Source organism: Microtus oregoni, unplaced genomic scaffold (genome assembly GCF_018167655.1).
Source record: "Microtus oregoni isolate MIOR12 unplaced genomic scaffold, Mior012 000033F_ref0000390, whole genome shotgun sequence".
In the NCBI taxonomy this organism is placed as follows: Eukaryota; Metazoa; Chordata; class Mammalia; order Rodentia; family Cricetidae; genus Microtus; species Microtus oregoni.
Genome location: NW_024543092.1, coordinates 22,825,150 through 22,842,382, shown reverse-complemented (window position 1 = coordinate 22,842,382; position 17,233 = coordinate 22,825,150). Strand labels below are relative to the sequence as shown.

The following is a 17,233-nucleotide window of genomic DNA, read 5'->3' as shown; positions in this document are numbered from 1 at the left end:
TGTTCAGACTTCATTGCGCAGCCTGCTGTGCTGGCATTTCCACGAGGGCGTCAGAAGTGTTCAGTTTATACTGTAGTCTTCCAGAAAGCACACCACAGTTTGCTTCGTTAGAGCCAGGCAGAGAGAAACAACCGAAGAGATTGAGAAAGCCTCCAGAGCACGTCGGTCATTTTTCCTACAGCCTAGCAGAGGAAAGGGACTGCGTGAATCGTCTTACCTCTGTGGACGACGAGGATGGCTGCGTCTCGGCCGAGGGGGTCGTGTCTCCTTTGCCCTGGGGAAGCAGAGTGGAGAAGTATGGGTAAGCTTGTCTGTCCACAGCACGTGCCCACCCTCTGCAGTCCTCGCTTACCCATGGGTACCCACCAAGACTGCCCGCCTCTTGTTTCTGAACATAAGCCTCCACATGGCCTCAGTGCCTCGCCGAGCTCCGCTGCTGGCAAGGGGCTCTCAGAGAGCACTCAGAGAGGGGAACTTGCAGCTTTTGTGCAACCTTCAAAACTCTGCCAGAGGAAGTGATGATGCTGCCATCCTGAGCCTCGAAACTCAACGGACAACAGCCACTACCTTAAGCTGTAGGTTGGCTGTCCTGCAGCAACTGGAACCCACAAATCTAACTATAAAATGTAGCATCCATGTAGCTAAAATCCCAGTCACACTTAACCACCAATGCCTAAACCCAAGGTTCTGCTCAGCCAGGAGGCTCACCTTTCAAACCCATTTTGGCCACAGTGATTTAGAGAAAGTTTGGAGATTTATGTGACAATGTGCCCTTAGGGACTTGAGGACAGAGGTCATGTCTGTTCCCATCTCTGCACGTCTGGGAACACATTTTCCATGCCTGTGGGATGGCTCAGCGTGTAAAGAAACACCTGCCACCAAGACTCAAGACCTGAGTTCAGTCCTGGGGACCCACATATGTGGAGAGAACTGACTTCCTTATTCCTTGAGTTCTCCTCTGGCCTCTACACATGTGCCATAGCGTGTGCATGTACACACACACATATACACAAATAAATATTCTCCACTTATGTAATTGCTGCTGTCTTGGTGGCTTATATAAGAGCCAACAGGAATGCTTAGTGGGAAAACGCATGTGCTCTGTAAGGCTGAGGACCCGAGTTCAAATCCCTACAACCACCTAAAAACAACTGGACATGTAGCACAAGTGTCTATAACACCAGCAATCCGACGGAGAGATGAAGGTAGAGACAGAAAGTCTACAAGCTCCTGGTCCAGCTAGCAGAGTTTGTCCACATGCTAGAAAACAGCAAACAAACCCAGTCTCAAACAAAGTAGGTGAGGACTAACACCTAAGATTGTCCTCTGACTTCTACATCCACACCATGGTATACACAGCCTGCAGTCACATATACAACATACATACACACACACACACACACAATAAACATATCATGTACGTATCATAGATACACACACGCTCATGTGCACACACACAAACACACACATGCACATGTGTACACGTGCGAACACACACAAACACATACACACAAGCATTGGGAATGAAGGCTTGGAGGTTCTGAGTCCCTTGAGTCCTCCAGCTTTCAAGTGAAGAGTGAATATTCCATCTTGTGCCACTAGATGTCAGCAGAGGAGTGCCGAGGAGCCAAGCTTCCGCCCAGCCCCTGGGAAATCCTGGGGATCCTCTATGAAAAGGAAAAAAGGTGGTTCGCAGCCAAGCACTTGAAAAATCCATTTCTGGAGAACTGGACTAGTGCTCGTGGTGGTTTGGGTTTCTAACAATCTCCCCATACAGCCCATCCTGGCCTGGCCCCTGCCGTCCTATGAAGAAAGTACAGAGACTCTCACACCACTTCTCAGGTCATCTGTGGGCACTCTTGGCTTCCATCATCCAAGGCTCTTAAAGAGTTGGCCACACTGTGGAAACCTCAGAAGTTACAGCTACCGACTGAGGGTGGGAGATCACAGGAACACTCAGAGTACACCGTCCAGACAGAGCATCTGCTGAGGAGGGGCACTGAAGATGTGTGTGCTCCTGCTGTGGTTTGTGACTGAGACAGTACTAGCAGCCCCAAGGACAAGCAGGGAATGGCCTTGTTTCACAGCCCAACAGGACCTGAACTCTATCCTGGGGCTCCTGGAGCTCCTGGGGAAATCTCCTCTCTGGTGACAGTGGAACATTCCAAACTGTGGGTCCTGTAACAAACGAGACTTTAAACACTTTTCTGGAGCAATGTGCAAGCTCAGTGGAGATTTCTTGCAGACTTGGGGTGCTGAAGAACCCCATATAATGGAGCACCCGGGAGCTGGCCAACACCCTGTCTGGGAGGCCAGACACTCGAGAGCAGGCGAGCAGAAACAGACAGGATTTCCATTCTGAGAATAGGAGTTTTCGGGGAGACTGACCTCACACAGGACTCTGAGAAACCCGATGTCCCCAGTGGGCCAAAGCCCAGAGAAGTGACAGGGAAAGGCGGGCACAGCTTTCCAACATTGAAATTTCACTGAGCGCTGAGAAACTGGATGCCACACGTCCTCAGTGCTCTTGGCCGAGTAAGGGGCTGCCACACGTCCACAGAAGTTCATGGGAGAAATAAGCAGAGCATCTTAGAGCTTGAGGGAGCATCACCGGGTCAGGGCAAAGAGATGCAGAAGCAGGACATGACCACTGGCTCATATATAAGGTTCTACAGGAAGTGCTGGACACAAAGAGGCAGAGGCACCAGGGCATGAGGCCTGGACCCCACACCAGAAGGAGGATCTGCAGTCCTCGTCTGCTGGATGGGCTGGAGAGGAGCAGGGACTGGGGAGACAAAGGAGGTAAGCAGTCATTTACCAGAGAGGAATGACTTCCACGGGGTGGAGGGAGCACGGAACAGTCAGAGAGCTGTTACGTGAAACCTCCTGGGTCTGCTATAGGGTCTCAAGAATTATTTAGGTATGAAATGGGTATAAACACTCCCTGATGCAGATTAGACACTGCTGTGATCCAGCTGCTGTGTCCTGCCTTCTGCCCTGGGCAGCTGGGGTTCAACCACCTGAACGGGAAGGTGAGAGAGTGCGCACTTCTCCCACTTCAGTTTTTAAGCAGACTAGACCATGCGCTAGGGTTTGCTGACCCAAAGGCCATTGGCTAAATACATCGAAATCCCCCACTTCCCCTAGGTTTAGAAGGTTCTAATCCTAACATAAAACTACCTACAATAAGAAAAACTATCACATATTGTGCAAAAAATAAAGAAAAGGTAACAATAACAAAGATGAAATGGTAAACAACATCAGGCAAGAAATATATTCTAAATTTCCAGGTCATAGGTAACTGGCAAATTACAGAAATTGTCCCTAACTCTAAGTTTTGTACCTACTGTGCCCTAGCTAAAATATGAGAGGGCTGTTACTGTAACTACCCAATCTTTCAAATTTTCTGCTTTGTGGAAAAGTCTGCTGGATACTATGGGCCTGTAGGCTAAAGATGGATGCTCCAATGTTACAGAAGAACTTTGGGTGACTGTCCAGGCTGCAAGATGTCTCTGTCAATTCTAGAGTTTTGGAAGCTGCTTAAAATGCACTTCCTGTTTACTTAGGCAATATATCTTTCTGGGGTCTTTGATGGAGTTGAAGATAACTGTAATTATAGTTTTCCTTAGTTATGATAAAAGATAAATTAGGTATTAAATTTTAGACTCACAAAAAGAGAATGGATGGTAGAGTATGTTCTTTAATTTTGCCAAATACAAATAGACTAAATATTATAAGTGCAATAACTACTTGATAACTGTTTCTTTATGTAATTTTACAATGTTAAAGTTAAAACCTTCCTTTTTAATTAGACAGAAAAAGGGAGATGATGTGGGATTCACTTCTGTATGTTGTGAATGTTTTACTGCTATTGGTTAATAAAACTAATTTGGCCAATAGCCAGGCAGAATAGTGCCAGGCCAAAAATCCAAGCAAGAATGGGGGGGGGGGTAGGCAGAGTCAGGGAGATGCCAGCAGCCGCTGGAGAAGCAAAATGGGAGGTAACAAGCCACAAGCCTCATGGTAAAATATAGAATAATAGATATAGATTAAATTAAGTCATAAGAGCTAGTTAATAATAATCCTGAGCTAATAGGCCAAACAGTTAGTAATTAATATTAAGCCTCAGAGTATTTATTTGGGACGTGGCGGGCGGGAGAGAAACCTCCAGTTACAGAGAGTAACACAGACACACTGCAGGCAATGTACTGTGTTGGTATGATTCACTAGAACACAACCTGCTAGCTAAAGATAAAGCAAGGAAATGGACCAGGCTAGATAGGTGTGTGCCTATAAGACTTTCCTGCTAATCCAGACTGGCAGGCATGGGCTTCATTGAGTTTTTGTGAATCTGTAACGGCAGTGTGTGTCAAGTTTAACGTGACAGTTGGCGCTGAAAGTGCTCCATGCTATGCTGTTTGCCAGGCTTTCGTGACAATGGGCATCCTCACTGGCCACGCTGTCCCACAGCGCTGAAGCTGTGGCTTCTATACCAGCCCCCTGCCATGGCCTCCTCCAGAAAGGACAGAGTCTTGGATCCCAGCCTGCCTAATGTCTTTTCCAAGCTCAGAGGCTCTGTCTCTGAGCACTGTCTGACGTACTTATTAATATACATAATTCATAGTTTAGAGTTCATCATAGGAAGTTGCTAGACACCCTTCTGTGTTAGCAGTTTGTAGACATAATTAAAGCCACTACAGTGTGTTGACGCAATGGAGATGGGCTGGGCTTCAGCACTGTGGGCCTCACACACGAGTCTCTGGAGTACTCGCTGGGTGTTGAGTATGCTATTTACAGCCATGATCTGAACCCACCCAGTACTCGCTTATCTTACATGGAGACTCAGGCCACAGCATGTCCACAGTGTTAGCCCCAGGCCTGTTTCTGCAGCCTCCGACACCCAGGACAGCTGGGTCCAGGATTGTACATAGCAACCTTGCATAGTTCGTCTGAATGCCAGGCACAGAAGTTCATTGTTAACTCTCTACCACAAGGAGACTACACTCTGTCAGAGATTTCCACTCTGACTCCCGGATCCTCAGAGGACACCAAACCCAGCCAGCGCTGTGGGACGTTTAGAGAGAGTGTTCGGCAGAAACAGGAAGCATCGTGTGCCTTTCCTCTCACCTCGGCCTATGAAGAAAGACTAATTAATCTAAACAGCCCTTGCTCAGTTCCTGGAAGAGAAGGCTGGGAAGCCACCAACTATTCTCCCACCGAGAACAGAGTCCAGAGCTCAGTCTTCATTACACACACTGACTGTACACTTGTGGACTCAGGGTAGCTTCATGATGTGAGCAGCCCCTTGTTTCATAGTGTGTCCTTACATCAAGTTAATGCTTCCAGGGGCTCTGGCATCACACATGTTCCCAGGGTCACGCACATTCCCGGGATCACGCACGTTCCCGAGGTCACACATGTTCCCGGGGTCAAGCATGTTCCCGGGGTCACACACATTCCCGGGGTCACGCACGTTCCCGAGGTCACGCATGTTCCCGGGGTCATGCACGTTCCTGGGATCACTCATGTTCCTGGGGTCACGCACGTTCCCGAGGTCACGCATGTTCCCGGGGTCACGCACGTTCCTGGGATCACTCACGTTCCTGGGGTCACGCACGTTTCCGGAGTCACGCATGTTCCCGGGTCACACATGTTCCCAGGGTCACAAGTCTCAGCAGAGCCACAGCTTTCTCCCTAGGGTCAGCATGCTCCAGACACAGGTAAGCAGGCCTACCTGCCAGAGACAGAGGCTGAGCCATGGCTGAACCGCTTCATGGAGATAACAGAGTAGCATAAGTTGGGAGAGAGAGCTTGTGAGAGTCATTAGGTACCTATCCATGAATCAAGAGATGAGCAGAAGGAAGAGAGGGTAGGGCCAGAATGCAGGAAGAGGTTCCTCCTAAGAGCCAGAGATGGGCAGAGTGTCCACATACATCACAATTGATACCATAAGTGGCTATCCCCTCCCTGTGAACCCCCTAAGTGCTTAGCAGCACCCTGACCTGAACACACAAGACACCAATAACATGTCTCCCTACCTGCTAAGTAAGTGTTCTTGTGACACAGTCACCCTTGATTAATAACCAACTGAGCTTTTAGGAGTAAGACTTTAGGTCCTTGGGGAGCCTGGCAGGTGGTTAGAGGGTGGGGCTCAGTGTAGTGTCAGGCAGGCTCTTGGTCACACTTTCAGGAATGGCATGGACCCTCAGCACCAGAAAAGTTAGAGCTACTGGGAGAATAGATAACAGACCCCAGCATTAGATGGTGGGCTACAGGTCGGAGGTAGAAACCTTTCTGTGCCCCAGCATGGTGCTGGGGGCTGTGTGGGAATGATCTTCCATACCAGGCCCAACCTCATAAACCAGGAGGTGCAGTAACGACAGACAGAATTCACTCAGAAGATTTGCCCCAGATGGGACCGAGGCCTCCAGAGGACAGGGTGGTAACTACTATGTCCATGTGGCTGGGTCATGGAGCATAGATGGGCCAAACGCCAGTTGTGATGCTGTTGTGAGGTACTTGTTGGATGTTGTCTTAATTGGGTTTCTATGGCGTGATGAAACACCATGACCAAGGTAACCTGGGGACGAAAGAGTTTATTTGGCTTACACTTCCATCTTCATCACTGAAGAGTCAGGACAGAGCAGGAACCTGGAGGCAGAAGCTGATACAGAGGTCATGGAGGGGGTGCTTACTGGCTTGCTCCCCATGGCTGGCTCAGCCTGCTTCCTTTTGAACCCTGACCACCTGCCCAAGGATGATATCACCTACAATGGGCTGGGCCCTCCCACATCAATCACTAAGAAAATGCCCTACAGGCTTGTCTGCAGCCCAGTCCTAAGGAGGCATTTTTTCAATTGAGGCTTCTTCCTCTCCAGTAATTCTACCTTGTGTCAAGTTGACACACACTAGCCAGTGCAGATGTGATTGACATATAAACCAGTAGACCTGAGAATTGAAATTGGCCTTCCACAGTGCAGTGGCCTCATTGAGCCAGCCAAAGACCTTAAAAGACATACCTCCCCAAGGAGGAAAACCTGCCTCCAGACAGCCTTTGGCTAAAACATTGAGTCCTCCTAGAAGAATTCCAGTCTGTGGCTCTGCCCTACGGATTTCAGTCTGGTCACGTGTGCTAGTCTGTGGGCCATCTCCTTAAAAGAAACACATTTGTCTGTCTACGTAGAAACGTGCATCTCCAGACACAGCACTCACCACAGCCTGAGAACAGCACCTCCTGTTGGCTAGGTTCTTTGATGAACCCATGACTTCATTTTGGCTGTGAGAGCATCCCAATATCAGTCCCTGCAACTCCGTTCTAGATACGTGACCAGGAAGCTGGAGATAGGCCAGTAGTCTAAGCCGGAAGACTCCTGGGTACCCTTCCCGATGTCTCCTGCATTCAGCCCCATGTTTCTATTACTGTCAGATTCCAGAGAAGAGGGGCCTAGCAAGAGGACCAAATGGATGTGATCAAGGATGGGGTAACTGCAGAGTTGTAAGCAAGCTGCAAAGAACATGCAGGTGTGGAGGCTCCAGGAGCCAGACACAGCCAGCCCAGGCAACAGAGAAAGGCAAACATCAAAGGACAGTGAGCCCACTCATTGCTGCTTCCAGAGCCACAGAGAGAATACCCCACCCCTCTCTGTAACCCACCTTCCCAGGCAGGGAAACCCAGGCCTCCCAACCCTGCAGGCCTCGAGTGAGGCAAAACACTCCAGAGGCAGAGAAAAAGGCGCACTGCCTGGGGAACCGCGCACAAGCTCAGTTATTTAAGCTGTCCTCTGACAGGTCTTTTCAAACGAGTTTTTGTGACAATCACTCACCGGTTCCTGGCATACACTTGGGAAGAGCTCAAAAAGAAAAAGTCCAGTGCCGTCATGAGAGCCAACCTCTTCCATGGCTGTTTATGTGGACACGATTGCTTCTGTCAGTGACATCTGAAGACTAGAGGAAGGGACACAGATCCCTGCCCAGCACAGACAGGGTCCGCCACAGACACACAAGTACTTACGACATCATGCACATCCGGTTCCCAACCATTAAAGACTATAACTAATCAAGTATATACTAACAATGATTATAATTTTAATTCAAGCAATAGAGCTTGTGGTAGCAGAACATCACATTTAAAACTGGATTTTGATTGGATTTTTTTTTTTTTTGGTTTTTCGAGACAGGGTTTCTCTGTGGCTTTGGAACCTGTCCTGGAACTAGCTCTGTAGACCAGGCTGGTCTCGAACTCACAGAGATCCACCTGCCTCTGCCTCCTGAGTGCTGGGATTAAAGGCGTGCGCCACCACCGCCCGGCGATTGGATTTTTTTTTTAACTGCAAGACCGCGAAGGAAGGTAACGGATATGACACTTTGGGGGCCCGGAGGAGGACCCTGCTCTTCGGCTTAGCTTTCCAAGGAGGTGAGTAGAATGGAGACCCAAATTAAAGGGAAGACTGACAACAAACGTTTGCATTCTCAGAAAAACACATTTTTGTGTATTTTTGAAGAGGCTTGGCAAGCTGTCAAATTACCATGGAAACACTAAGGAGTGCCATGAGTTTTATTGTAAAATACCAGGATGTTTACATGCTGAAAGAGGCAGCCACTTCCCCATGAGGCCCTGACAGGAGATGGTGAGAGATCAGGGGGACCCTGTTTGTTTCTGCTGTAAGGGACTCCTACAGGTCCAGAAGAACAAGTACCTCAACTCGGTCAGACCAGCCCCTCAAAGGCTCTTGAAAAACAGCCACAGTGACTCACTGTGGCAGGGCAATTAAGCAATAGGCAGGAATCCATAAGACCTGGACAAACTCTGAGTGCATATGCCCTGTCCAAGAAACAGGCAGGCCTAGGAGATCCACAGCAACTTCTGGCCTCCATAACCTGCCCTCCAGGGCCAGACACCAGGCAAGTAGTAACTACAGAGAGATGTCCTGTCATTGTGAAGAAAATTAATAGCGTAAAGCAGCTATGGAGGGCTCTGCATTTCAGTCTTTGCAGCAGGAAGATTCCAGAGTACGGAAGCTGCCTGCTCCGGAGCAGCAATGGGATCAGCACCAGTGTGAATGGTGACGGAGCAGAGCTGAGAAACTCTCTAGGCAATCGGGAACTCAGTGTCTCTGTGGGACTGAGACGAGAAAGAAAAACATTCTGACATTAGCACTTCTGTAAATGGCTTTACTGAAAATGTACTGATGGTTTACAGCATCTGCTTGATGAAGTCTGCAAGCCAATCACCAACCCTGAAGGCAGTTCTCCATAGAAGAAGGAGACACTGCCTGGAAGAGCAGGGGAAGGGAGACAAGGAAGGGAAATTCATGTGATTTCTGATAAATCAAATTTTAGTCATTTTATTATATTCAATTTTTAAAGTTGAAGGTTTTTTAATTACTTAAAAATCTTCTGTGGAGGCTCCTCCCATGCTACACCCGAGCTCTCCACCCAGCCAGACCTAGTAGACCCTTCTTCAGGGTCTATCCCAGTGAGTCTGTCTGGTCCTCCCCTCCACGCACCCTTCCTAACCCCTAGATCTTCCCTACACTCCAGGCTTGGATCACGATGCCCATCCTCCGCACTAGCCCAGTCCCCTGTATCCACCTGACTTCATCACACTGAATCATTTCCAACCTCCAGACCCAACCTGAGCCACACATCCTCTCTTCTGCCCCAACCCGCTCTGTCCACATCAGACACAGAACTAACAAAAGTCCACATGCCCAAATTTCATTGCAAAAACACAAACACTATGAAAAATCAAATCAGTATCTTCTCTCCAAAGCTCATCAGACCCATAAAAATGTTTGCTTGTGAGGATGACCTAGATGAACCCCAGAACACAGAATGTAAAAGATCAATTACAAACTTCATCAAACTATTCAAGGGCTTTACAGAAGCTACCCAGAAACAGCTGAACGAAATGATAGAAAGGGCTCTTAAATAGAGCAAACACCTGGGTGGTGCCCAAGAAAACACAGACAAACCCCACATGCTTTCCCCATGAAAACACTCAACAAAGTAGGATTTAAAAAATGTTATGTCTACATGATTAAAAAAGAACACGAGAAAAAAATCACAGCAACGGTCAGACTCTGGCGAAAGATAAACTTCTCCTAAGGCCGGGACAAGCCTGGGATACTACACTTCCCACCTCCAGTTAGAAAAGTTCTACAAGGCCCAGCAAGAGCAACTAGGCCAAAATAAATAAATAAATAAATAAATGTCATTCAGAATGGAGAACTAGCAAATTTACCTCTTCCCAGATTATGTAATCTAATAAGTAGAAAACTCAAAGCATTCCACAAAAATAATAGAACCAATAAACCAACCCAGCAAAGCAGTAGTATGCAAACTCCACAAATAAAAATCAGAGTAGGAGCAAGCATTTGCCATTCATTTAGCTAATGAAGGATTAATAAATAGCAAGAATATATAAAGAGCTCTAAAACACAATGATAAAATAAATTATTCAAAATGCACAAGGGAACTGAGTTTTCATATCTACAAATGGTCAACAAACACAAAAAGATGCATCATTAAGGAAATGCAAGCTGGCACTACCGTGGGCAGAGCCACACCTACTAAGATAGCTACTCCACAAAGAAAATATGAAATATTGGCAAAAATGGAGAAAAGGCAGAACCCCGTGAACCACTGTTAGAAATAGAAAGGTACGGCTGCTGTGGAGACAATATGGTGACCAAGATGACAATAAAATGACCAGTTCTTGGCCGATACTCAGGAGCAGGAAGTGGGACACAGAGATACTTATAAGAGAACCATAGTCCACGGTAGTTACTCTGCAGCGGTAGGGCTGGGCCTGCAGCTCAGGGCTAGATGGCTCGCCACACAAGAAAGGCTTTGGGTTCAATCCCAAGTTCAGGGAGGCGGGGGAGGCAGTGGAAACAACTCAAATGTCTGTTAACAAATGTATAGCCAAAAGGTGTTACTCTGTTTTTAAGGACTCTCTCCTGACTTCAAATGTGGTCATCACATGGCTTAGGATGCACATGCAAGAATATGCCTGCCAGGCGGTGGTGGCGCACGCCTTTAATCCCAGCACTCGGGAGGCAGAGGCAGGCGGATCTCTGTGAGTTCGAGACCAGCCTGGTCTACAGAGCGAGTTCCAGGACAGGCTCCAAAGCCACAGAGAAACCCTGTCTCGAAAAACCAAAAAAAAAAAAAAAAAAAAAAAAAGAATATGCCTGCGATTTATGCCCCAGCTCTCCTGGGAGGTGTAGCCACAGCCATACAGGGCTGCAGGTGTCACTCCAATCCCACTGGCCTCTATTTCTCCTGGGGACACAGAGGCTACCTCACAACTCAGGGGCGGCCAATCAGGGAAGGCACGTGCTTGAACTATTCCCATCACCTATGCAGTTCCAAAGAACAATAACATTGCTAAGTTTTGTGGCAACATTTTTAAGCTGGTATGGTCTAACACACATTCGGCCACAGCTACTCACTAGAATTTATATTTATAATTTTGTTTATAACTCTAAACAGAACACCAAGAGATTTCAAGGGCATTCTAGGACATTCACAGAGGCCAAAGATTTGAGTTCCCTAACACCCTCACCCCCTGCTGAACATGGGGAGCCTCTTCCTGCATCCTGTAGACCACACCTTAGCGAGCAACTTCTTCAGCATCTATTTTGAGTCATGCATTTTGAGCATTTTATGTTTTCTGTTGATTTGCTTCTCAGAGTAGCCCTGATCCAAGTGTCGAAAGTGCTGTTTATGTTGCTAAGTACAGAAGAGAACGCATACACACAAGAGGAGTTTCAGTCAGCGTGAGAGACGGCATGTTAGCCATGAGTATAAAATAATAGATATCCATCAAAGGGACACAGAAATGAGGCTGTGAGCAGACACTCACGAGGAGCAGAGGAGGAGTCTCCACTCTTTCACATCTGTGACAACTGCACACAACGTAACTGAGGTGCACAGGGCACAGGCTGTGCCTGTCTATCTTGGGGCTTCTCATTTGGAAACGTATCTGTGGCCCAACCCACATGACTTAGAGAATTTGCCGCCTTGGAGCTCCAAAGAGATCCCAAATACACCAAGTAGGTATAAAATAAACACTTTTAAACAGCTCACTGTGCATTAGCTCTGGGGAAGGAGGTCTTGCTGCCTGCCTCACACAGTGTGACCACATAGGGCTGCCAACAGGAAGCTCCGTTGCTTCTCCTAGTGTGACCTCAGCTGCCACAGGGCAAGCCTCTTTCTCTAATCATCTTATGAGATCACCAACAAAAACAAGCCTCACTGACAAACCCTGGACGTCTTTAATGTGGCTCCCATGGTTGACATTAGGGTGGGTGCAACCACTCTACCCTCGGCTGGCCAATTTCCGCTCACCCATACCTACACCACCCATGCAGGGCTCATGCTAGCAGAGGGAGCCATCTGGGTGGCAGGCTCACTGTGACAGAAGAGTTACTGTATCTATAAAATCACTGTCCATGCCATAATTGCATAATTCAGGTTGTTCCAACCTGAAGCTGTGCCAGGTTTGCGTTAGGGCACCGATGACAAGAGGCTGGGCTGCGCACAGAGCCTGTGCTGGGTGGGAAGCAGACACTTCCCACTGCCTGTGAGTTAAGACCATTGTCCCCAAGACCCAGATTGAGACAGTGTATGTGAATTCTGAGACTTTAAAGTTACAGCATTCTAAGTATGCTATCTAGAACCAACATTTCTCATCTTTAAAAGATGCTTTAAATATGCAAGAATTATTTTTAATCCTTTGACTACAAGAAGCTATCCCCTGGCCTTTTAGACTAAAGCCCAAATAGCTTTGTAAATCTGAGTGCAGCCGAGATTCTACTACAGTTCTACATGGAGGAAAGAAAGGCCTTGGCTAATCACCTGCTTTGTATAATCCAGTTACCCAGATAGTTCCTGGAATAACAGCTCTCATAAATTAAAATTCACTTAACAAGAAAACTGCATTACGCTAATGCATTCTTTCTCTAGTGACTCCAGAGTCCTCATCAGGATGGGAATTACACGGCTGAACAATAGGCGCCAAGTACATGGTAGGCTCAGGGGTTAGCACGAGAATATCTTATAAGACTTTGGTGGTGGTACCTGTATGTAACCATCAGGAGGTGAAGGAAGAGTCTCAGAAATTCAAGGTCATCCTCAGTTACATAGTGAGTTTTAGGCTAGCCTGGGATACACAAGAAACCTTCTCCTGTTTCAAAAAAAAAAAAAACCCTAAAACTCAAGCAAAAATTAAATAAATAAATAAATAAATAAACAAATAAAGCACCCTTGCTCTCTTCATGTGGTTCTGAAAGAAGAGTGTGTGAGAGAGCATGCTGTGTGCAGTCATCCGCCCTCCTATGCAGCCCTCTGGGGCATTGGTGTGCATAGCATCACGGTGGGAACCCTAGCTGATGTAGGTGTGCACACCATCACAGTGGGAACCCTAGCTGATGTTGGTGTGCACAGCATCACGGTGGGAACCCTAGCTGATGTTGGTGTACACAGCATCACGGTGGGAACCCTAGCTGATGTTGGTGTACACACCATCACAGTGGGAACCCTAGCTGACGTTGGTGTGCACACCATCATGGTGGGAACCCTAGGTGAAGTTGGTATACACACCATCACAGTGGGAACCCTAGCTGACGTTGGTGTGCACACCATCATGGTGGGAACCCTAGGTGAAGTTGGTATACACACCATCACGGTGGGAAACCTAGGCGATGTTGGTGTGTACCCCATCACAGTGGGAACCCTAGGTGATGTTGGTGTGCACCCCATCATAGTGGGAACCCTAGGTGATGTTGGTGTGCACACCATCACATTGGGAACCCTAGATGAGGCTGGTGTGCACCCCATCACGGTGGGAACCCTAGCTGATGTTGGTGTGCACAGCATCACGGTGGGAACCCTAGGTGACGTTGGTGTTTAATATCGGTCCCCTCCTTGTACACCAGGCTGTGGATGGGAGAGACCCTCACAAGCCACTTCCAGGTCCTCTTCCCTGCAGCTTTATACCCCCTTCATGAATAACTGGGAGCTAGTGAAATATTTTAAAAGAAACTAGCTTTCCTGTTTTCTAATGACCCAGGAGCATCTCAATTCACAGCCAAGTTCCTGAGAAACAAGCCAGGAACTGTCAGACAGGTTGTGAACTATGAAAATCTTGCTGAAAACTAAACTGTGCCAAGAAAATTCCTACAAAAGTCGGGAACTCTCCATCTCTGGTAGAAGATAATTGACAGTTCAGAGCAGAAAAGGCCTCGTGGGTTTTATTTCCAGACAAATAAAATAACTCTGACTAAATCTTGGACCCCTGTGAAGTCTACTTCTCAATTCTGTCTGTAGTTTGAGGGAAGTGTCCTGCATTTTCCCTGCTCCTTCTTAGCCTTGGAAGGCTGACTCCACACAGCACTCCCCCGGACCAATAATTACAAATCTAATAGTGTGCAACTGTAATTACAAAGAATTCACTCTGCTTGCCAAGTTCATCTGTGACATATCTCATTGACTTCCTAGGGCCACTATATAGCTTAAAACAAGAGAAATACCTTCCTAAGTTTCCGGAAGCCACAAGTCTTAAAGGAGGGCGTTCGTAGACTGTGTTCTCTCAGAAGCCTGGGGAGGACTCTTCCTCGCCTCTGGCAGTTTCTGGGGTAACTAACGCTCAAGTGATTCCCAGCTGATCCTGTGCTGTACAAAGTCTGCACCCCACATGCCTCCCCATGTCTCTCCTAAGGATGCCAGTCACATGCAGTCAGAACACGCCCTGAGGAGTTCTTACCTTGAAGAGATCTATAATGACACCATTTCCAAACAGAGCCACAATCTTGGCCATGGATCCTGGGGTAGGACTCCTAAGGCATGCTTTTGAGGTACACAAACCAACTACAATGTACCACACAAGAGGATCTGTGTTCTCTGTGATCAAAACCCTTCAGACGTGTTTTCCCTGCATGAGTGTGCTACACCTTTGTTGGGTACATAATGCTGTGTCAGGACGGCATGGGAAAGAGACTGTTTTACTTCACCTTCCCTTGCAGAGATTCTTAAGCCCAATTTTGCTCAAAGTTTTTACTAAACTATAGGTATATAAATGAACTAAACATGATAAAAACCAAATGTTTTTGATAAATAGTAAAAGTATTTAGTTTAAAACATTTCTTTGATTTAGAAATAGTTTTATCATTTACTAAAGGTGAAAGCAAATTTTCATACTAGAATTGGATTGCTTCTTTGTTTTATCTAAAGAATTAAACCCAGAGTAGCAGACTCTGTGGGATGTGCAGCAGCCTCAGTGTTTCTCAGCTGATCAATGTTTTGATTTTATTGACATAATCATCAATGTTCAAGATGCTACTTTGCATAAACATGTGATACAATGTGGCAGATGTTTGCTCTGAACCATTTCAAAATGATTGGAAAGTCTATCCTGATCCCAAGCCAAAACTTCATCCAGTCAGCAACCCAAACAGCAATTGTTAGGGTTTGTTTGCTTTGTCTTTTGTTTTTCTGAGATAAGGGCCTACGTAGCCCAGGCTTGGTTTGAACTTCCTTAGGTAGCCGATGGTAACTCTGAACTCTTGATGCTCCTGCCTCCACCCTCTAAGTGGTTGGACTATAGGCTTGCACCACCACATCCATCCTGAAACAGCAATTTTAATTTTAAAACTTGAATTACATTTTATTTAGTGTAGCGGTAGCATGCGTATGCCACACCGTGCAATGGGGGTCAGAGGACAACTTACAGGAGACAGCTCTCCACTGGAACCACCGAACTCAGATCTTCAAACTGTGCGGGAAGCACTTGCTAAGCCATCTTGCAAACCCTCAAGCAGCGATTTTAGAAAATCAAGCATTGTAACACAAAACAATCAGAGAATATATTGGTTTGATATCTAGTCGCCGAGGAATGATTGCGGGGAAATATGAAACATCTTGAAAACACTGTTTTCGGTAGCTAGACGGTTCTGTTTCCGCAGGAGTTCGTAAACACAGTAGAGATTCCACAGGTCACAGTAACACGCGAGGGGTTTCGGGCAGTGTTCGCCAGTGCTGCTCGCAGTGCCAGCACACAGTGCCAAGCACGCTGTGCACACTCGGAGGCTGCAGTGGAGCCACAGGGTGCAGCAGGGGTGAGCACTGCCACAAACACTCAGGGTCATGACACATTTGGTTTCAAACCGAGTGCTGAGACCATCACTGTTGCCAAGTTGTTCGTGATCTCCACATTCAGTTCTGAGACCTGTATGGGGCCATGACCTGCAGTTTAAGAAGCTAGGCTCTATGTGCCCATTGGGTATTTCCTTGGGGTCGTCGTGTACTGCAAAGTATAAGGATGGCTGGCACCTGACATTTTATCTGGTGTAGATCAAATACCAAATAAATATTTGTAAATGTATTGATTGTTACTTATCAACTCCATGTTTTCAATGTGCACACTGTTTGCCATTATAAACAGAATTACTCAATATATTTAAATTATATGTAAGGGCTTAAGCCAAAAGTTTGGGGTTTTTTTTGGCACCAAGGTTATCATATTAGGAGTCTATGTAGATAACACTGGGCTTTTTAAAAAGACTATCAGAAGCAAATGGAACTAAAAGCAACTTTAAATGTTAGTTATATTAATCAGCAAAGAAAAAGGTAAATATCTTAAAAGCTAGTTAAAAACTCCAAACATGCTTTGATATTAAGACACAGTAGAGAAAAGAAACGCAACTTCACACTGTTCACTGTTCATTGGCAGTAGAGTGCAGTGTCTTGGCAGTGCGTGTGGAAGGGTTGTGATGCACTCTGGGAAAGCAGGAAAATCTTATTCCAGCAATGTAGGTGTGCTATTCTGGGATCTGACCACGCAAAAAGACACACTCTGGGGGAAGTGCCGGCACTCTCTATAAACATGGGCTTGTTCTGCAGCCTCTGTACTGTGTAATGGAAAACTGTTTCACCTCTTTCATCCTCTCTATGGCTAGTGCGAGGGCCCGTGAGAGCCCAGGAGTTCACTTAGGACATAGCGACATTACAGACCCCAAACCACTGCATGAAGTCTGCTTGTCAGCACTTTAGTGGATGGGAGAGGGCAATGGCAATGGTTGCGTCCAACTGCTGAGACGCCGGGGTTGTCTGTTTGCACTTTGAGCCCGCAGTGTCTTAGGATGCTAAATACCTTTACAATCTAAACACCACGGAAACCAAATCCAAATCCAGATGAACAGAGCCCTTTCACTAGCCTTGAACGGAAGAC

General features: G+C 46.8%; 1 protein-coding gene across 1 annotated transcript in view; it reads right to left on the bottom strand.

Moving 5' to 3' along the window:
• The window catches only part of Rps6ka2 (ribosomal protein S6 kinase A2), a 276,764-nt gene that overhangs the window by 232,355 nt on the left and 27,176 nt on the right, over positions 1-17,233 (bottom strand). The window contains exon 3 of the mRNA XM_041680118.1: positions 218-274. Coding sequence (XP_041536052.1) covers positions 218-274 — 57 coding nt within the window. The remainder of the gene's footprint in view (positions 1-217; positions 275-17,233) is intronic.